We start from the raw sequence: 23,059 nt of genomic DNA, 5'->3' as shown, positions 1-23,059 counted from the left end.
TATGGATTAGCCAGCAGGCTGAATTCAAATACAGTATTCTCATGCCTGCTTTCAAGATCAAAGCAGCTGGCCCAGAAATGTACTCTTCCTGTGTGCTGAGCTTGCAGCAGTACAAAATAGCCTCATTTTGCAACATTAATTTCTCTGCAAATTTACAGATGGAAGAGTGTGCCAGGAAAGAGATTATTTGATAATACAATTCATAATTTTCCCCCAGCTGTGTTTAGTCTCAAATATCCAGGTTTGTTTTCTTTTGGCACAGTGAATATTCTTATTTATATTCATTACATTGCATTACATGCAGAGAGAAGACCTCTTGTATCTAGGCCATATCCTACAACACAATGCCTGCTTAATTCAATATGTATGGCTGATCCCGAAACATAATTATTATGTCTTTCAAATGCCTTTTTGCCAGCATGTTAATCCTTTTAGAGGAATTTGGGGAATTGCATGCTTGACCAAAGGGATTATTAGACAAATCCCAAATCTTCCCCAAAATATTAGAATAGGGCTAATAGGAATACAGAGAAAGCTGGAGATGATAATACTTTCCCACCTCCCTTTAGTGTGCAGAGTGCAAGACTTAAGCTACTAGTAACTAGTAACTGTTGTTTTAATTATTAGCTCAGGCTAATGAAATGGGATGATCCTCACTTGCCTCATGTTCAGACTTTAGAGATGTTCAAAGCTCACATTCAGCACATTATTATCATGGGAAACAAGTTGGAGAGGAAAGAAATGTGGGAAAGATATACTGTAAGTCAAGGGACACAAGTGACAGAAGTCATGCCAGCAACACTGTGCTGTTTGAAGACTAGACTACGCTGTTGAGACTGCAGTGTTCTTGCGGTAGTAACAATGAGTGGGTGGGAATTCTTTATTGTGGCATAGGGGGGGGGGGGGGGGGCCTTGTGCTCTGGCTGTATACAGTATGTGCAGTCGTGTGTTTGAGAACGTGTGTGTATGTGGGTGGAGACTGGACAATGCTCATGTGTATGGGCCAGGAAGAGTGTTTATCTTTACTTATCACCCTCTCAGTGGAAGAGATTAAAGGACAGTACCGGTATCAATACAGACCATTGTCTATTCACAAATCTCACCCTACATGCCAATACTGTTAACTTGTGTAGCTGTAGCCCAAATGCCATTAGTAATATGCTGTTGTAAAGATGTCCTAATCATGAACCTATAGTCGTGTTTGCACTGGAAACACAAAAATGATAACCATTCACACAACTCCGTCACTGAACAGAAAAGAGTTGTGTGGCCTCAGGACCGTTGTGGAAAAGGAGTATTTATTGGAAGCCTTGCTAGGAGCAAGGATGACGTCAACGGCCCCCAGCTGGTGTAAATCACTTACAGTGTAGCTCTCACTGGGGGAACAGAGGATGCTCTCCAGTCTCCATCCCAGTACTCTGGAAATACAAATACTAGAGGGAAAAGCCTGTCTTAACCAGCACTCAAAAACTCTTTCAGACAGTCTCCGTCTGCAGCATTTTCCCTGGTGCAACTGATAGCTGCAGAGGAAGTGAACACTATGTGAATCTGTAGCCATTTGTTTGTTAACATTTGACCCCTCCAACACAGTGAATTCTGTTGAATGTATACGGAAACGGTTCTTATATTTGGATCTCTCTCAGTCAGGAGTGGGGGGACAAAAGAAAAACGAGCAATGTTTAGTCAGATAACAGCCCCTTGAACTTGCTTGCCTTTAAAAAATGTGTAATTGACATACCCTGCATTGCATACTGACCCCTACCACCTGTTTCAAATTTCAAGTCCATGTCTAACTGTGTGGCCTTCTAACCTTTGCGATAATCAGCCTACAGTAGATGTCACTGCCCCCAGAGTCCATCTACATTAGCTATCACATCTACTACCACTCAGTGCAGTGATAATGGTATAATAATAGCATAGGATGAATGTTAATCCACAAACCCAACACATTACGTGTGTTGGCCTTATGGTCTATTAGTCACACTTTTAAGCCTGAATTATGCTGAAGGTAGTTGCATGTGGGTGTCAGAGCATTGCAGGGCCCTTGTAGATTTGCTTTTTGTGGTGCGTGGCACCAGTGCACAGCCAAGGATAAATCGGGCTGCGTTGGTCTTTGGCTTGGGTTCTGATAAATACAGAGGACATACATATTTCTAAATGATTTGAATCCCTCAGTGTGGGTTTTGCTTTTCCTTTCTGAATAACTTGCATGTGAAGGAATTGTCCCAGTCTCACAGCTTCCCTCTGTGGTCACCACAAGAAGTGATATGACCATTTGGATGGAATATGCCTTTGATAGGGTGCTCGGGTGGCACATGGGTAAAGAAGTACGTCCGGTTTTCTGAGCATCTATACAAAGCTGGAGGGTGATCTTCATCACTGCATGCAGTTCTGCAGGCTGGGATGGCACCTGTCTACTTCAACAGTGGATAAAGACAACTTATCACATAAGTAATAAGGCATTGATTTCAAGTATAAAGTGCATGGTGTAAATTCCATGATTTTCTGCAGTCCACACTGTCTTAATGCTCCCAGAAAGAATACGTATGCAGCAGCATTAAAATAATACAATGTTTTGGCCTCTGTGGCCTTCGTCGGGTAATTTCCATGATTCAATTTGTTAGGGCTACTGTAGATAGGAAGAGTCCCTCATCAAAACGTTTGTACAGAGGTTGGTGGAGCATCTTGCCACAGGGCTGCGCAGGAGTTGAAATGCAATAGGGTGTTGAAAACGTGACTAAATGGCAAAGCCACAGGCGGTCTCACAAATGACCCTTCACTTTCAAAACTTGAGACCCCTTGTAGCATTCATTCACATCAGTCATTTGGAAAGCTCCCCTCAGCCTCTGCCTCGCCCCGTATGCCCTTGATTGTCTTTGTTTCAGCCCCCCTGGGCTTAGGGCCCATGCCATGCTGTGGTGGGTGGTGTGCCCTAATTTGAGGTGTGCCCTAATCATGGCGGTAAGGACACAGGGAGGGAACTCTTGCTTACAAAACTGTGACTACTTCCTGTCACCTCCACCAAGTCCGTAAATATCCCCAGGCTGGTCCTCCTGCAAATCTCGGCCACCACCACCAGACTCGCTTGCTAATATTAGACACGGGCCCCGTGCAGCTAAAGGGCACAGCTTGGTTTGCACGAGCACACCTTGACCTGCCAAGTGCTCTCCTTGCATCTATCCAATAGCATTTTGACAACTCTTGTGATTAAACATGCATATCCCATGGTGTTCAAATTCTCAGAACAAATATTCAGAACAAATAATCTCCAATAATCCCCCCCTCAAATCATCGCTAAATGAGCTTTACAGGACTGTTTTCTTTGCTCTCTTTGCCCTCATTTAGTCCATATCCAATAAATTATGCATACATTTGAGTCTACAGAATGTACTGTACTGTAGGTGTTCCAAGGGTATGCACGCAAAACCTACCACGACCAGAACAAGCTAGTGATTTCCTTGTTGACGGGATGGTGGTCATCATTCATTTAGTGTGATGTCTCACATCTGAGTTACGCGCGATCCTGCGGTCAGTCCTCTTTTCATATGCTAGTCTGAAGTTGTAAAATGGAGATACCGGTATGCAAACTTGCAGTGTGTATTTAAGGATCAAGCCGTTCTTTCACCTTCCTTCTAGGTAAGGTGTTCATCCCTGAACTCAATGAACCGAGCCATAGCCAGGGAAATGTTTTTTGAATAGTGCCACTGCTATACACCATGACCAAGCCTGGTTATTTTGATCTCCTCCTGTTGTTTCTGTTGTTTGTTGATCATGAAGTCAGCTGCTGAACATGCACAGTTGCAAAGGAGTTTGCAACTTCTTGTAGAACCTACAATTGGATCTCAGGCCAGCACAAAACCTCAGAAATGTGGGATGGAGACATTCAGAACCTAAACACGTAAGGGTGATTTATACTTAGTTGTGCGACGGTATTGCAGTGCAACACCAGTGCTCAGCTACCGTAAGTATAAATCACCCAAGGGCATAATGAGGACTGTTGGACTTAATGGCATGTTGAATGTTCCCAAGATTGGTGCTGAGGGCTGATGTTTGCTCAAAGCAGTGGTTCTGAAAATGACTACCGTACGCTGGAATGAAAACAACCTTATGCAACGCAACACACACACACACACACACACACACACACACACACACACACACACACACACACACACACACACACACACACACACACACACACACACACACTTGTGCGCACGCACACACAAGCAAGCAAGCAATGGAGTTCCTGATATAATCAATCCTTCTTGAGTGTGTGGCAGTTTAACAAAAAAGAGTAACCAGCTAAACGTTGGGCTGCAGTCCAAACCCATTATCAGTACCTACTCCTTATAGCTAAATTATTATTGGTCCCTCCCATGCTATGGGCAGGCACACCCCTCTCCCTCCCTGCCCTTCTGAGCCCAGGGAGGATTATTAGACCGCCGTCACTCGCAACCCCCCAAGGGGATGTGGAACAGGTTGCCAGGGGCAACGGCTTGGCATGCTGATCATTGCTGGTTATGTGTGGCAGCAGCTTGTCTGTACTTCTGTACTGCTGCTGCTGCCCTGATGTCATTGAGAATGAGCGTGCTGGACTATATCATTTTGGACCATATAATTATGTGTGCGTGTGCACATGTATGCACTCAACCTTTGGTCTATTTGCAAGTTTGTCAGTGTTGCAAACACACAACTCAGAGGGACCCCAGGGATCACTGCTGTTTCAGATAGGCAGGGCATTTCATCCCCATGATGTCTTTGAGAAGGACGACGGCACTTGGGAGGAGAGCGGCAGCTAAATGCCAGGCATTGTCCCGACTGGTCTGGGCCAGGTGACAGGAATGAAAGCTGTGGCAGTCGCCAACAGAGACATTACTATTCACTGGCCAATTGGTATGCAACGTAGGAATGCCGTCTTCAAGCCCCATGGTTGGCATGCAAAAATTATTCTTTATTATGAGAATGAGATCAACTGTAGCCACGCAAATCAATCAATGAATATTCACCTCTTGTTTCGTCTGATAACATGGTCATAGGCAAGGTATCAGGCTACAGCTGCCACCACAGTTAAAAAGTATCCAAATATGTTTTCTTGGTGTTTTTTTATGCAGGGGACGGCACATCATTGGATAATATTTCTCTCCGAAAATAATACTGCTCATTTCTTTTTCTTTTTGCAAGGACAGGAAACAGCTGTTCATGAAAAACTTTGCGAAAGCTCCAGTCACACACGTGCATGCTGCACATCCACGTGGGCGGGCCTGGCGCAGAATCAGTGGTTGTTGTTTACACTGCGCTTCCAGTGTGTCTGGGCCCCCTCTGCCTCTTACATCACCCCATCCGGGGTGAGAGAGGAGCAGGGTGAGGGGTTAGGGTTAGGGGGGGGGCGCCTGCCGATGAGGTAACCATGGATTAAAGTTCTCTGTCGCTACGACTTTCAGTCAGTTGGACTCCATAGAAGCCATGCGTGTCTTCTACCGCAGCGACGAACGAGATGAACGAGTATTTGAAGCGGTCAAACTAGCAATAGAATACATGTTTAGAAGCGTGAAGCATCTTCCATAAACATCAATGGTCTCCGGTTTAGAATTATGATACCTAAACATCACAATTTGTACGTATTGAATTTGCACTAATTGCGTAGGAAACACGGCGCTAGCGTTTCACAAATTGTCCCAACAAAATCTTTCAGTCATGAGATTTTATTTGGCTTTATTCCATGGGTCATTCATTAGTTCCCTGTCCCGGCCCAAATGAGATGCATATCCATTCTCTTTTCGGTTTCCCCAAGTCCACCCCCCCCTACTTTTTTTCTTTTTTGGTGCCACCCTTTTCCCTTCCCACTCTTTTGATTTCATGGCCCGCACTCTCTGTGCTACTTCCTTGTTTACCTCATTTACATTTTACTAGAGAATGTACTGCATTTCCACCCTGCTTTTTACCAAGTGATCCTTTTGTTCGTTGGCAATTTTGCCCAAGTCTTTTATTTCTGATGCATGAGTAGTTTTGGTTGTGATCTTCTGTGACTGTTCAAAGTCCTTGTATCAGAAGCCTTGAGTTATTCCTGGTAGTGGTCTATAACAAACTGAGTAGGGTTTATGACTAAAATAATATAATTCTGTTGAATATTGTAATCACGATTATTGGTCACCATCATTTGTTATGAATATGTTTGGTGGACAATTTTGATTTCATACAATTTGATCTTTAATTATTATTATTTATTTTTTTGGGGGGGGGAGCTTTTTATGTCTTTATTGATAGTACCAGACAGTGGAGATTGACAGGAAACCGCGCATGAGAGAGAGATGGGGAGTGACACGCAGCAAAGTTTGTCGCATTTAGAGCCTATGGTATGAGCCTGGACCGCTAAGCCAGCGGGTGGCCGATTTCATACTATTTTCTGCCTTTGCTCATTGAGCTTATTACTGCCAATAATATCTTGGAACTCCAGATTCAATCCCAATTTTCTGCGGTAATCTGAAGACTCACCTCTTCGGACTCCACCTTAGCCTGTAGCACTTGACCTAGCAATGCAGACTTATGTAACGGTTAAAGTATAATTTAGATGGCATGTTATTTAGACCAGGAGTCTTCAACAGGGGGTCTGATCTACAAGCTCACAAAGCCTCGTTGTGAGCTTGTAGATCGGCTATTTTTGGGAAAGACTATGGTGTAGAGGGGAAAAAGGGCAGATTAAGTACAGAGTGAAAGGTCAAGTTTATTAAGTATTGACAGTTTAAGTGGTTAAATATCTGAAAACACAAATTGACATGAATCCTAAATCCACTGATGATTGTGCTGTCAAACAATGAAACTATATGGAATCTATGAACAGGTTGTAGGGGTCCCCGCTTCATCTCTCTCTCAACTAAACGTTGAAGACCCCTGATTTAGACTGTTTCTAGGTTCTTGGTTTACCTGTAATGCTAGTTTACAGAGTTAAGTGTCTCTCTAATTACCTTGCTTATTGTAGCAGCTCTGGATAAAGAGCTGTCTTCTAAATGCCTAAATTGTAAACGGCATTGGTCTCTGACTGTGATCTGATTTTCATTGAGCCTGATGTATGGGTTGTACAATAATCACCATATAAACCATAACCACTTATGCCATACATATTTTATACTAAGGCTATTTGAAAATGGACTATATACAAGCTCACAGCAACATGCCTATAACAGGGATGCCAGGTTGATATTGGTTAACACTTGTGTAATGGTGAGGAGACAAGGGCAAGATGCAACAGCTGACCAAATGAGAATTGTTTGAATTAATTGCCAAAATTAATTTCACAATTACATAATGGCGAAACCTAAAATCACAATTCTCATTTATTTTCGATTAACTGTAACAGTAACAGAGACCATCCTTGATTGTTGTGCTTCATTTGGCAGGGATGTATTCCAGAGTGCAGTTCATCTTGGCTTCATAAATAATCCATTCCGTGTCCTATATTTTCATCCAGCCTAGTACCTTCCTTGTCAATGCATTGGGTGTTGCAGTGATGAATCCATTGTTTCATTAACTGCATTTGCTTTGCACTCTGTGCTTGTGTATGTTTATGTCGGAGAGAAGTATCGTTTTAGTTTCACATTCCTATCCTATGGCACATTGTGTAAGTTCTGTAATAATGTTTGTCATGCTTTGGCAGTTCCATCATAGAGTTCTGTTGTAAACATAGGTGTGGTTAATTGTCTGTCTGGAGTCTTCTCGTTTAGTAGATACAGCACACCAGCAGCGGTATGCTGCTTCCACATTCTGGGAAATGGTGAGGTTCAATGCATTTAGTAGAAAAACACATGGTTAGAAATTACTGACATCAGTCTTGATATTTCTTTGTATGAGCTGTATTGAGTCACTAAAGAATTAACATTCTAATGTGGACACTTGAGAATTGTTGTTACCTTTCTCAGATTTATTGAGTAAAAACTGTAGCACATTTTTACTCCCTGAAATCATAGCTTAAGGAATTTTAGAATACCTGCCATTTTAGAATATATTGATAGTTGCAACTTGCTGCACCAAATACAGTTATTTGGCCTGACCACATCCTCTTGTAGTTGGGGAGTGACACGCAGCAAAGGTCATCGGGATTTGAACCTGCGACACGCTGTCAAGCATCAGAGCCTATGTGTTATGCGCCTGGACCGCTAGGACAGTGGCCGGCTGGGCGCCCCTGAAAAAGACTATTGTGATGATTAAAGTTTCTCTGGGGAAGAAAACATACTAATACCATGTGTGCTTCCCTAATAATAAAATAATGTTTCAAATGTATTCAGTGTCTCTTCAGTGGGTACTCATGCAAGGCTGGGGTACTAGGGTAGTAAGTACATTACAGAAAAGCAGGCTTGCATTAGCCTTGTGTAGCCAGATGAATCTGCCATTGCCAAGAAATATTGTCTGCAGTGCCAGTGATATTGTCCGGCTATGCTAGGTCTGTGTGATCTACAAAAGCAATAATCTAACGTGCTGTGCAAAATTGGATTTCATGACATCCTGCAGCGATATTTACCTAAAACAGCTTTTACGTCTCTGTTCACTCATGTTGTTGTCAACAGGATTAACGCACATTTAGTGGAGTGTGGTTTGGAAGGAGACAAGCATTTTGAATACACAAAGAACCCTTGTGTTCTCGCCTAGCATTTTGAGCTATCACAGCCCTCTTGGTACTAATATTTTGGACCAACATGACACACGGTCCCTCTCCCTCTGACAGGGAAATGGTGCTGAGTCTGAGCTAATTACCTGTGGATTCCCAACCTGCTATTCTGTTGCCACACTGTGCTCACGTATGCATGCATGCATTTTCATCGGCAGGGGTCTCTTCGCTACGGTATTTCTGTTGAGTTCTGGTCAGGACATACCTGTCATTTCAGTAGTGTTTGTTATACACATCGAATCAATGGAGTGCCCATGGCTTTTTGACACCTGCAGCTATAGAGAAGGAATGAAGGCCCCATGGGGGGACGAGCGTGTCAGGGGGCCAACCAGGTCACGGAGTGCAGAGCAGCGCTGACGGTGTGATGATGATCAACATAGTGAACAAGCACCACATGCATGCCGCAGATTCCTGAAACACCTCTGACCCAATTTCCAGCCCGCCCCCCGCTGCTCACTGCTCTTGTTTCTGTTGGGCTTTCCTGTAACCATTTGGTTGTCACAAAACAAAGAGGTTACATATGCCAGTGAAAGGTGTTGGACATTGCAAGAGACCAAATACCAAGAAAACATAACTGCTCGGATTGTGGCGATTTATTTATTGTCTGATGCAGGTTACATGCGGAGCAACGTTTATTCATTAAGCAGTTGTTCGATCAAGTGTCCAGTCTGCTAAAGTCTCAGTAGGAGACCCTTTGACTCTTGGAGTCTTCTACTCCGCCAGTCATCAAATTATCTTAGGAATGCGACAAATTAATTCAAGGCTTCTTGGAGTGTGTAAATTGATAGAAAATATAATTTTTGGGTGAACCGCTCCTTTTTAAAAGAGAATCAACGTGTCTATGGCATGTGCTCAACATGTGAGGGGAATGGCCCACAAAATATCTACATTATCTGTAGACTGTATCGCTACAGTATCCTTTTCCTTCATTCACTGCCCCTTAATGGACAAAGTAATTTTCCATGTTCAGAGTAGATGCGAGGAGACTTGAGACCCCGAGAGGTATCTGAGTGGACCCTGAGCGGTATCAGAGTGGATTTGTTGTGGTTTGATGAATGCTTATGAATGAATAATGCAAATGGTGTGAGTGAGTGCCATCATGTCTTGTGCAGGTGGGCTGATTGTAGTCGTCCCCGTCTAGGAACATGGATCATAAAGATGGTGAGGGTATTCCCAAAACTTCACGCCAGCCAATGTAATACATGTTCAGTTAACCTTGATATAGCCTAGCCCTTCTGTTAGCCCATTGTTTTGTATGATGTGATGGAATCGTGATGGTGTAAAACGTCAGGAGGACATCACTTAATCGCAGATGAAACTGGCATGTTGGTGTTATGTGAGTCATATTGTCTTTCACAACTCGGCTTTGATTATACATGTATTGTGTAGACTGACTCGTTCCTGAACAGATGTCGAAATGGCATTTAGTATGTGTGCATTGGGTTTTCTTGTTTAAAGTGCTGTCTGCTCGTGTGTTCCTGTCTTGTTTGCTTTGAGGGGTCACTGCCCAGAGATGAATTCTGTTCACAACAGTATTCCAGTAACAGGTCAGTATACCAGAAAGTCCAGGAATTCTCCTGAATTGGCCTCTGTGCCCACCCAGTGTGTAGTATTAAGTACAGTACATCTCTAGAACCAGCTGTACTCTGTGTCTCAATGAAGAAAAGCATAGAAGCCCATTTCCATTACTGAGTTTATTTGTTGCAATTCTGCCTGTGTCTCAGAATTCAGATTTGTTTTCTTCTTTTCTGGCAATTGTGACAATCTCTAAAAATATATATATATATTCCGCTGTGTGTGTGTGTGTGTGTGTGTGTGTGTGTGTGTGTGTGTGTGTGTGTGTGTGTGTGTGTGTGTGTGTGTGTGTGTGTGTGTGTGTGTGTGTGTGTGTGTGTGTGTGTGTGTGTGTGTGTGTGTGTGTGTGTGTGTGTGTGTCCATACAGTATGTATGAGTACGACCTCAACAACTAAAGCACCACTGGGTGACCTACCTACTAGGGGTGTAGCGTGATACATAACAACCATAGACTGTAAAAAATCACACCCGTGTGAAGTGGAGCTGTGTGTGTGTGTGTTGCAGTTGATGCTCAGGGCAGGCTAGACTCAACAGCACCTCTCTGGTCACCCAGGATCATGTGTACCGATTTTTGTGACATTTGACGAAAATATGTAGGAAAAGGAGCAAAAAGTGTGTTTTGGAGAAAATTCAAGATGGCGGAAAATCTATCCTGACGCAAATGGGCGTGGCCTATATGGGGAGATGCGTCTTGACCCAAGGAATCCAGGGAAAAAAGAATTTTAATTTTTCGACCTACGGTTCAAGAGTTACGAGACAAGTAGGCCGTTATAGCGCCACCATGAGGCAGAGTGGAAATGCTTTTGGGGATTCGTTGAGTATGCCACCCCCGACCTGTGGTTCAAATTCAGTGTTGACTGGACCTTTTGTTTGTGATTTATGGCTGTTGTTTGCAAAACGGGCCCCTCCCGCTAACTTTGGAAGCGCGTTACGAACGAACGGAATGGACTATCGCAATATCCCTTGAGTATGTTCATTGCATAGGTTCATAGATCATGTGTACCGGTTTTTAAGACATTTGAAGAAAATATGTAGGAAAAGGAACAAAGTGTGTTTTGGAGAAAATTCAAGATGGCGGAAACGTAAACTGGGCTGTTATAGCGCCACCATGAGGCCAAATGACACAATTATTTTTTATTTAATCCTTGAAATCATTATGAACCTCCTCTCCAAGTCTTGAAACTGTAGCCCCTATGGTTTGCGAGAGAAAATGTGAGTTTTTGCGATTCCCATTATAAGTCAATGGGGAAAATTAATTCACTAATAAATTAATATCAATTAAACTATTGAACCTTTCTCTTAGCAAGTTACTAGCCCACCATTCCCGAGTAAGCCGGTCGATTTGACATATGGCGCGAGTGTGTGGTGGCAAAACTGTGGGACTAGTAGCGTGCCGAAGTTTAGGAAGTTCAGGCTACATACGGACACACAGACCCACACAGCCACGTATAGGGAGGCTGTGTTTCACACAGCTCCAAAAAATATGGACGATGCGAAGCCATTGGTTTCTATGCAGCGCAAATGGCCCTTTTCTACCGTTTTGGAATGGGTGTCGCCATCATAGAATTGTAAAGGCATCAGAGATGCTATTGGCTGCCAACGGTCACGTGGGAGAATGTGGTCGGAGCCTCCCGAAATACAGCACACGAAGAAGAACACAGCCGGCTGGTATCAGTTTAGTTGGCCACGCCCCCCCCCCCCAACTTTATCATTTATTTTAAAATAAATTGGACCACATTTCGACAAAATGAATATGATGGTGATTGAAAGGCAATATTTAACTAGCGATAGGAACCATACTGTATTCATGAAAATGTTAATTAAGGTTAGAAAACGAAAGGGGAAAATGAATGGGATCCAATGGAGGACAATTCTTTTTGCGATCGGCCGGGGGGGGAAAACAGCGCAACTAGCGGCCAATCATAGGAAGTTTTACTTCCGTATTAGAGTCATTTTAAATCGGCAGAACTATGCCCCTGATAACAACGATACGATATGCATCACTATACCTGGTTGACGATACGATATATGGACGATATTGGTTCAGTCATGGCGATACGATTCGATTCAATGATTTAAAATCGATATAGTAACTATTTAGCAAAGACATTAGATCTGTGTGAAACGTGTCAATAGTGCATGTTTTTAAGGGAGCATTATGTATATACAGTAAATAAGTAAACACTGACTCTCTAGCAAATACATGGACATTATATTTCAACACATTTCACAGGACAAACCCGCACCTTCCATGAACACAGAGATTACAGACATTTATCGATAGACTAAGTGTAGGTATATGGAATGAAAAGGTAATTAAAATTCTTAAAATTGCTAAATACAAGGCACAAATACTTAGTTTCCATACAATCAATTATTTGCAAAACGATTCAATATCGATTATCTGCATTGTAAAACGATACCGATACGATACAAAGCCAAAACGGTGCGATATACTGGTATGCTGTTGCATATCGATATAGTAGATCATTGCAAATTAAAATAGTTTTTTTGATTCAGTTACTATATTGTTACACCCCTACTACCTACCTTAAGTAGCGCTGTTGAGCAGCCTAAAGCACTGCTCACTCACACTTGCAAATATAACAACAAAGAAGTCAGAATTGTCTGAAAACAAAACAACTCAATGTACGCTTTAAAAAACAAAAAATCATAGGCTTCAATAGAAAACAGTCGTAAGACCTTGGCCCACCTGTGAGAATGCCAAGTGTCTCATGATGGATCAAAGTCCACGCAAACTTCTAATAAAAGTATTCAAAATTCAATTCAATATTAAATCCAACGTTTTAATTTTTTAAATGTTATTCCTGCAATTTTTTAATCTGTGCATTTTACTATTCTGGTCTCTATCAACCACAACCATCATTCCTCTCCTCACCCTTCAGTTCCCGTTCCTGTTCAACAGCATCAGATATCATTGGTATTCTAAATGGTGCTGCCTCTGGGCCAGGACCTTACATTGTGCCTGTCTTTGACAGTATAGATAGATCATGATTGTGTGACCAGGCAGTCACCCACGGTCACTGCTAGCAGCACTTGCACAGCCGCTGCTTTATGACTTCAATTCTCTTTGGGTGCCTGTGGCTCACAAGGTGTGATGAAGGAGTACGATACTCTTGTCTGTCAACGCTGCACTTGCTGCTCTCACGTTTGGGACCCTTACGTGTTTTATCTAATACCAGTGGGTCACTACAGTGTCAGTCAGTGGTGGAAAACGTATTCATTATTTTTGAGCGGTGGTAAACCGCTCCTATACGTGGCTGTGCGTGTGTCTGTAGCCTTTTTCCTCAGCGTTTTGCCATAGTAAAATGTGTGTACGTGGCATCATGTTTGTCTAGTGATGTCATATGTTGTATGTCTGTAGACTTTTTCCTCAGCGTTCTGCCATGGCGTGTCCACGAGACATATAATATTGGCAATAAAAAAAAGGTTTGAGTAGTGTTTGAATTCATGAAAACTATTCAAGATCAGGTGGGTAATCACACATGACACACAGGATAACATGATACAATCTGACAAGGAACACTCAAACACAGGGTTTAAAACATAGGGACTAACAGGACACAGGTGAACTCGAATGACATGATTGGCTAAGCCTTAGCCAATTAGGCCTTTTTTATGGCCAAGGAGTAATTTTTACTTATAACTAATGGTTGGAATGGATTCAGCAGCCCAACAATACCCTAATTACACACTTCATACGTTCATATTGGCCATGTTTTATTTTTCCCCCTTTAATCCCAGGCCCTGGGTATCCCGATACCCCCAACTTTGATTGGCTCCCACAAAGTATGTCAAGGGAGTTGGGTTTGACAAGGTTCAGAGGTGATAGTAGACATCTTTGTGAACACATTTGTGAAGAAAGCTAGTGGGTTAGATTTAGTTCCCAGATTGATGTAGCAATAGTCTAACTTTCCCTTACTATACCTTCATGCTACATGATCATGGAGCTAGAATATTTTAAGTATACACTGTAACTTGAAATAAATTGTGAAAAGCTGATGATACACTACTTAAAACTTTATTGTCTGTGCAAAATCCTGTACAGCTTTATGACTGAAAGTGTATTGCCATTTTCTACATACAGGTACATAATTGGGCATGGCTCTACATTGTTACTGAAATTACACATCAATAGCAGATTCCAATATGTATTCCCCACTCCCTCGTCTCACTGTCATCCCCTCCTCTGCCTCTCTCTGTCATCGCAGTGGTTTTGGCTGCAGTCCCGTTGCCTTGTGGAGAGCACAACAATGGCTTCTCTCTTTCTGAGAATATCCATGCTGGAGGAATGGTTATTTAACAGCGGCAGGCTTTGACAAGAGGGACCACAGTCAGTGTCTTGTCTTTCAAGCATGCGCCTTCATAGACTCGGCTCAGCTCATGCAACCAGACCTTCTCTGTTTTTGTCTCTCTCTCACACTCACTCTCAACTTTCTCCCCTCTCTCCATGGTGCCGTGTCCAAGTAAGGGGGTCATCACAGTAACAGCCCAGCCTCCTTTTCCCAGATTGATGACATAGCTTTTCCATGCCTAGCTGAGCTCAGGCTAACTTTTCCATGAGCTCTGATATCTTGCTGTGTGCAGTGGATCAGTAACTGCAAAAATGGAGAGAAGTTGGCTCCGCTGGCTGAACTTTGTGGGACTGTTTGCTATTCACCGCCACCTTTTGTCTGGTCTGTTTGCCAAAACAATACATAGCTTCTAAGATTTCTAGTCTAGCCATCCTGTAAGGTTTGCTCACGTGAGAAGCAAGCTGGCTTAGAAATAAACCACAAGCGCATTGTTTGGAGGAGACATATTCGATAAAGAATGCTGTAACCAATTCTCCATCTCTAAAGTTGCATGGCATTGGTCCAATTCCCTGCCGGCATTCTGCATTGAATAGCACAGCACTTACATAGTAAATCTCATGTTCGGTCACTGTCTTCTGTTCGACGGCTCCCCCCTGTTTGTGTGTGAGTTTTTTTTTTTATGTGTGAATAATTTAAAGTGTGTTGCCCCAGTGTTTCCCCTCTGAGAAATTGTGCATCCAGAGCACTGCATAGGGAACCATGGGTGGGGTATTGGGGACAGTGCTGAGTGGACAAAGCCTCATACCCCCCTCTCCTCCCCTATAGAGGGTCTTTGTTAGGCTGCTACTCCACAGGCAAAGTTATGTTTGAGCAGGAGTTTCATCAAGCTCCGTATCCTGTGAGTCAGCCTCCCGACAAAGTAGAGAGGCTGAACGACTGCTCCTTTATCAAAACACCTTTTAACATTTCTGGAAATCCAAAATGACTGAGAGTGGCTCAACAGTGTTCCTCAGAGACACCCGATCATTCCTTTCAGTGCAATCATCAAGAAGCTGAAAAGCAATAATGGTGTTTTATGCAGGCCAGGCCATTCCCCTGGGCCTTGTTGTCTCTCGTACTGTACATCAGAAACACTGGAGAAGTGGTTTTAAGGGTTAGAAACTAGAGGAGCTGCCCTTAAGAGATATTATTATGCCGCACAGCTGCAGTGCCACCGATAAAAGTGTTTAATCACATTTTGCATAGTAGATGATATGGCTTCACAGGAGAGGAAAACCTTGTTTGCAGCACAAGACCTCAGTGTGATTCTTAAGCGGTCTGTTGGGGATTTGTGTGTATTACTTCTATGAATAATGTAATTTTGTTGTGACTAACTTTGTGCTGCTTTTTCAGCCAGGTTTCTCGTGCAAAGGAGATGTTTTACATAACCAAGTTAAATTGAATGGTTACAAATCTATTCATCCAGCAGAAGCATTACTCATCAAAAGAAGTACAGTATAGCTGTGTCCTGATAGCCACTTAGACGCCACCCTTTACACATGACACATGAAACGCATGTTGACATATACGTCACCCTGGCGGAGCTGCAAAGGCCTTACAGTCGGCAGAGGAATGAAGACAAACGGGTTGAGTTCCGTCCCTCTGTGCTCACACCGTGTCATTTCCTCACTTGTTTTGTCCTCTTCTGTCTTTTCCAACCAGCTCCCCACCCAGCACTGGTGGACACGAACCCCACACGGCCTGACCCCGAGGGGGAGAGCAGTCCCCCGACCAAGACGGACCCAACCCAGAGAATGGAGTCCCTCGACTCCCCTGCAAAGAAAGACGCAGAGCGGAAAGTGTCAACGCCCACAAAAGCTGACATGTCCAAATCGCCTGCTTCGCAAAGCCCCCGGTCAAAAAGGGGTAAGCACTCAAATGTTTTGATATGGCGGTGATACATTTTCGTGCTCCACTGTAAAGCATTTGTAATGTAACTAGTATAGATTTGAGTGGCTTAAAGGTGAAACCCGTAATGGAACTTCAATTATCAGACCTACTGTAGCTGGGCTTTGAAGATCTAAGGCATTGCTCCGGCTCCCTGATAATGGAGCAATTACACCCCTGCACTCCAACGGACTCGGGTCAAATCTCCGGGGGAAAGGAAATGCTTCAATACCACAATAATAGTGACCACATGCTTTCAGGACTGGCTTTAAATCCAATAGTTTATCTTTGTTAGCATTAGCACAAGACACACTCTTCCAAGTAAGAATAATGAAGCAAAGCAAAATTGAATTTCTGAAGAAAATATATAATAAAATGTGGAGATAATTTGATCCCGTTTGATAAGTGATCGCTGGTGCTAATCGCTGTCTATCTCCCTTGTGTCTGGGGATGGTAATCACCTCCGGTCCCCAGTGAACTGTGGGCCGACAGAACGGGAATCGGGATCCCATTTCAGTAAGTGATGCCAAGAGGGCATTTGACCTGACCTGGGATCTGTGCCATGGGTGTTTCCATAATAGCACTGCTTGTGCATTGGCAAGCAGTGCATTGCAAATGCTAAGGAACGTGTTTGGGTTTTTTGGTGACAGTAAGCCTCTTTTCTCTCTCCCCTTTATTCTTTGTCCATTAATCCACAGACTGTGGCCTCGTTCTTTATGCCCATAGTGTGAGGTGATGGGGTAAAAAAAAACTGATATCCCAAATGCCTTCTGAAATCAGAATGGAACTGTCAGTATAGAAACCTTGGTATTGCCTTGTTCGCTCAAGAGTCAAGACATTCGTGGGATTCCTAGTTTGTGTGTCCTGCCAGTAATGGTCATGTCTGGTCTATTTCTGAATGAAATGTGCTGTTTATTCTTGAGTGTCCTGATTCCCGAAGTGACACACTTTTCCCTTTTGTCTTCTTGAGTTCCTTTTCCACTTAATGTTGATTATCAGTGGAGTTTTGTGCAGAGGTATAAAGAAGAAGGTTTTGAGTGGCACTCAACCTCTTAATTAGTCAAATGAAATGGTGAGGACTGACTCAACTTAGAGAGTTAGTTATTTTGCTCTTGTATAGTTAAATTGTGGCACATCTCAGCGACATTTCCAGTGACACTGGATATGGCACTTGGCTACTGTCCCTCAAGTCTCCCCTCGGGAACGTGGTGTCGGTGGTCTCATTTCCTCAGTTAGCCTCATTTGTTTATATTCAGATGTTATTGATTGACTGTAAAAGCACAGGTTGCTGTGTCAGATTGTGTGTGCAACAACAATAGTGAACAGATGTATACTAATAGACCAGTGGTTCTGAAACCTTTTGGGCTTCAGCACCCCCTTTTCCTGATTGCTTAATGCAAGTACCCCTTTTAATCGACATTCAACATTCATTTTGACTAGAAAATCGCAGATCCAGTTTTTCTGTCAAATGTTGAAAATAAAACTGAGTAGCCTGTTTTCTATTCAGTAACATCAAATTCTTACTTAATTTGGTGTAAAGCTTTACGGAGAAGCACGTTCACGTACATTTGTCACTTGTTATATCTTTAAACATAACAGTAAAATAAATGTTTCCATTTTCTCTCAAGTACCCCCTGTAGTACCTCTGCGTACCCCCATTTGAGAAACACTGCTATATACAATAAATAACACATTTACATCCACGCTGGAAGACCTTTGTATTTTTGGTGTTTTGACACTTGCCTACACTACCTGATATAACACACAAAGCTGCTCCTTTTACTCTGATTTAACACATAGCTGTTATTTTGACTAGGTGCCAGAGGGTACTCAGAATGTGGAGCTCTCACTCCAGTTTTTTTCTGGGTCACTCTGTTTTTGCCTGGTGTATTATGATAGACACAACGTGGAGCTGCAAAACAGCAACACGTTTTCATGGTTGATCCTACTAGACCAGTGGTTTTCAACCTGTGGTACATGTACCACTGGTGGTACTTCAACACCCCTCTGGTGGTACTCAGAGGAGTCTCCCAAAGAACAAGAATAAAGACATAAGTGGAGTGAATATTGATACTACAGGTAGATCTTCTGACCTAGCAATTGGTTGAAATAGGCTCTCCAGCCGTGCTGAAATGAGCATGACAGCAAAAGATTTGAGAACGGGTTAATCACGTTAGAAATATCATCAGTTGTGCAGCTGATAAGACGTACTGACGGAGATTCTGTAGCAGCATATATGCAAAAAAAAGAAAAAAGAAAATCTCCATGAATTGAAGGATTAAATTGGCCTTGTGTGTTAACTGTGCATAGCTGAATAGGATGGGATATCTACACACCTGCATTTTAAGATCAGTTATTATGGTGGTACTTGGAGAGACAGATATTTTCTGAGGTGGTACTTGGTGTAAAAAGGTTGAGAACAACTTTACTAGACACTATGAGATGTAAGTTGCTTAATGGCCATGTGGGTTCAGCCATTAATGAGTCGATTGATGTGATTATCTAAAGTTATACGTTATTATCCTAGTGGGGACATTTGTATTTGCATTTGGCCCATCTTAACTACTTAGAAGCAGTGAGCTCTGCAGCCACAGTGCAGCACCTGGGGACCATTTCTAGTTGTAATGCCAGTACCTCAGTCAAAGGCGATGGCAAGAGTACAGTATGTACCTAACACCATGTCTTTTGGTGACGTCAAAACATACTGACATCTCCTACATTTCAGCCCAGCTAATATTTTAGAGTGCTACATATTTCCATCATGCTTTATGTATTTAGCTCAGTTACCCTAGCAGCATCCTGTTAATGCTGTATCTGTTGGGTGAAGCCCAGAGATGTGGTACTTTTGTTGATGCAAGTACACTACTAGCGAGTATCGACTCACATAAAACTTCTCACTTCACTAGTGAAAACAGCTGATCTACAAGCACACAACGCCTCGCATCGCGAAGCGTTGTGTGCTTGTAGATCGGCTGTTTTCACTCGTTTTGTGCGACAGTCTTGTATGATGAAGCAGGGCAAAAGACGTACACATTCGAAACTTGGAGATACAAGGTTTCTGCCCGACATTGACGATATTTTAGTGATTATGTTGCGAGGAAAACGTTGAGATAATAGCCATTTTGGTTAGAACTGACTGAAAATAACTTTGTACTTCAAGTTTAATACTAAATATTTTTTCAAGTGTCCAAATAAATTCCAAATATTATCAAATTATCTTGCGGCACCCCTGGACTGCCGTCACGGCACCCCAGGGTGCCCCGTCACCCACTTACTTTGAAAACCCCTGTTCTAGTGGAAGGCCAAAGGGCGCTGATGCTGCACCATGTCCAAAGCAGGCTTGGAATGATGGGTGCGTGTTCAGTGGAAACCCCATAAGAAAGTAGGTCAGAGATTGTCGTTACAGGAGGCTGCATGGCAGCCCTCCGGTGCAGTTTGTTTTCACGTGTGGAATGATTAGCACCTCACTCTGTTATAGAGAACGAGATGCTTTGCCTTTGATGTTGAACATATGGTCTGTTCAGGGTCCAGGGGGTGATGTTGTGGCAAGAAGGCAAGTTGCTCAGAAGTGATGATGAACCTGACCCACATAGAGTCCCCTGGTAGCTGTTCTCAAAATAGAATATCGCATACGTAATGCAATACAAGTGTTATCGCCATGATACAGAAGTTCTGTATTGGCCAGAGCAGTGCCTCATTTATGTCAGTGGTTCTCAACCTTTTCAGGCTGTGACCCCCCAAATAATATTTTTTTTTAACTGGGGACCCCCCACCCTGATGCGCACTAAGAGTTGAGGCATTACATTTTGTATAACACAGTTCTATTTGCGAGGCGTTGTGATTATGCTGATCGTCTATTTTCACAATTTCTGCCTCTAATATTTGAAAATTTGGCCAATGTTTAATATGTAATTTTAGAGGTATTAAAAGTCCTTAAATTGTCACTTTAGAAATGTGCAGAGACCCTGCATAGACCCCTGTCTTAAACATTATGTTGGTTTGTTTACTATTGAGAGAGAAAACAATGTTGCACATTAAGTTAATCATCTGGGGAACCCCCAAAATATTTTGGGGATCCCACTGGGGGTCCCGAGTCTCCCGACTCACAGGTTGAGAACCACTGATTTATGTGACTACTTGTGTTATTTTTCAGCTATTGTAATAATGTATTTCAATGTAATATGCTATTTTCTGGAAATTACACAAAAGCAATGTATGCATTATTGCCAAGTGCCAACTTAAGTCGATGTGGCTCAAGGGAAGTGTTTTCATGAGCAAGTAGGCCCAGTGTTAATGCAAGATGAACTTTGAGAGCATATCTGTGGTATCTGCCATAATTGGCATAAAGTTAACAATAGATGACAACATTTTTGTTTATTTCTGATTTCAAACGTCCAATCTTACTACCAAACAAATGTCATTGGATGATTACATCATCAGTTACTAACTAATTTGTAAACCTAATGACGACTAATGTCATGGTATTAACTCAACACGCCACAGAGCTCTTAAATATGTGTCTGAAAACATTTGAGGTGATAAGTAAGCAATGCAGAAACTTTACTTTCTGTGGTTTGACATCCAGGCAGGTCATGGTACTCTCTGGTACTCTCTAAAGCCCCAAATAAGCGCTTTTAGCCAGCTAAAAGATGCTCATCTGAACGGCTTCTGGAGGTTACAAGCTCCAGTGTGGTTCAACCACCCTGCCCTATCGTTGTGATTGGTTGAGATGTGTCACGATATGTAAATAAATGAAATACTTTTCCAAGTAGGCCTACTATTTCAGTATATTAGTATTTAATGCTTGCAGTTGGAAACGTTTCATCCTTGGACCATCCTCCTACTGAACAGTTCTGAAAGGCAAAAGATTCATGCACAGGTAGTGGCCTGGCAGTCTGGGCGCGTGCCACACATGCCGTGGGCTCTGGTGCAGCCTGGCAGTGTGTCGTGGGTTCGGGTCCCGGTGGTCTTTGATGCGTGTCTCTCCCCGTCTCTCTCTCTCTCTCTCCCACTTTACTGTCTTCACTTGAACTATCAGTAAAGGCAGAAAATATAAAAACAAAACAATATATTCATGCACCAGGGCTGCAAAGATGTCACAGGAGGGAGAGATGTAAACACCTACACGTCCATGTGGCAGCTTAAGATTTAGTTGGCCTGTAAAGCAGCCATCATGAATATTGGTGGTTTAAAATGTTTTGTCACTATTTGTCAATTCTCTTCTCCTTACTTGAAGACAAGAGTTCACTGTTGCCATTTGTATAACAGTAGTGTTGAAATATTGACATTCCTGTATTTCTGGCATGGCTTGCAAGATAAAAAAATGCAGGCATGATTAATTTAAGGTAGAGGACATTGTGCATTCTAACTCCAAAATAATTCGGTTTAACAGGCTAGTCCCACAATATTGAAAGGTTTTACTGTGTTTTAGTAACCTAGTCTTCAATATTGTCCTCATTACTCATTACATCCCAAGGGTAGAACCCACCCAAGGTGAGACAAACTAATACCATTCTTTACCACCTTTCCTGTTCATCTGCAGGGTAATGGGCTGTGAACAGGGGCGTCACACCAAATTCTGGGCCCTGGGTACAAGGATTCACTGCGGGCCCCCCATGAATGTTAACTATTGAAAAATAGCAGATATACAAGCTCACAGCGCGGCACCAAGTGCCGCGCTGCGAGCTTGTATATCTGCTATTTTTGTAAAATCGTGAAAATGTGTGTAAGAAACCTATGTCAAGGACCCCCAAGATGATATGTATTTGGCCACGGACCCCGATCTCAAAATATTTAGTTCCAGGGACCCCCAGAAGCAAAATTTGAGTTAGAAATGTTCGCTTAAAAATACATATATTCAAAGATTTTCACACATTTTCAAAAATAGCAGATCTACAAGCTCGCAGCGCGGCACTCGGTGCCGCGCTGTGAGCTTGTATATCTGCTATTTTTCAATAGCTAAAGTTACTAGGGCCCCTCCACCTTGGGCCCTAGTAACTCAGTCCCACTTTCCTACCCCTCGGTGCCGCGCTGTGAGCTTGTATATCTGCTATTTTTCAATAGCTAAAGTTACTAGGGCCCCTCCACCTTGGGCCCTAGTAACTCAGTCCCACTTTCCTACCCCTTGTGACACCCCTGGCTGTGAATACCACAAGGACTCAGTGCGTTCCGTGAACAGATATTCCCAATGGGCTTGAGTCAAATAGGCTACATTTAACAAATAATGTCTAGCGTTTTGTTTTAACCAGGCTGCGTTACCAGCTGGCTGGAGTACAGTGTGTTGCATCAGGGAAATTCAGAAAAGGTCTGTTATCTAGGTATAGCAATTTGAATTAATTTGAATTATTTATTTGCATACCCTTTTCATGGTTTCAACAATGCAATGTGTTGTGAGCTTGTAGAACTGCCAGGGACATGCATAGAATGTTAGAGAGGCAGGGGCTGACATTTCTGAAAGGGCCTTTTGGTGGAAATATCGAAAATAGCCGATCTCCGTTATGAGCTGGGAGGTCTGCTATTTTCGGTGCTTGATACCACACTGAACCAAGCATAATCAAGTCAATACTGGAGATGTGGCGT

The 23,059-nt window shown here is 42.8% G+C and overlaps 1 protein-coding gene across 4 annotated transcripts in view; it reads left to right on the top strand.

The window, feature by feature from the left end:
* Positions 1 to 23,059, top strand: part of map7d1a (MAP7 domain containing 1a) — a 66,986-nt gene that overhangs the window by 6,496 nt on the left and 37,431 nt on the right. For all 4 annotated transcript variants that reach the window (XM_080737370.1, XM_080737368.1, XM_080737369.1 and 1 more), the window contains exon 2: positions 16,256 to 16,459. In XM_080737370.1, coding sequence (XP_080593496.1) covers positions 16,256 to 16,459 — 204 coding nt within the window. The remainder of the gene's footprint in view (positions 1 to 16,255; positions 16,460 to 23,059) is intronic.

Source organism: Nannobrachium achirus (genome assembly GCF_963921795.1).
Source record: "Nannobrachium achirus genome assembly, chromosome: 2".
NCBI classification, from domain to species: domain Eukaryota; kingdom Metazoa; phylum Chordata; class Actinopteri; order Myctophiformes; family Myctophidae; genus Nannobrachium; species Nannobrachium achirus.
The sequence above is the reverse complement of the archived record's forward strand: the minus strand, read 5'-3'. Positions and strand labels throughout refer to the sequence as shown.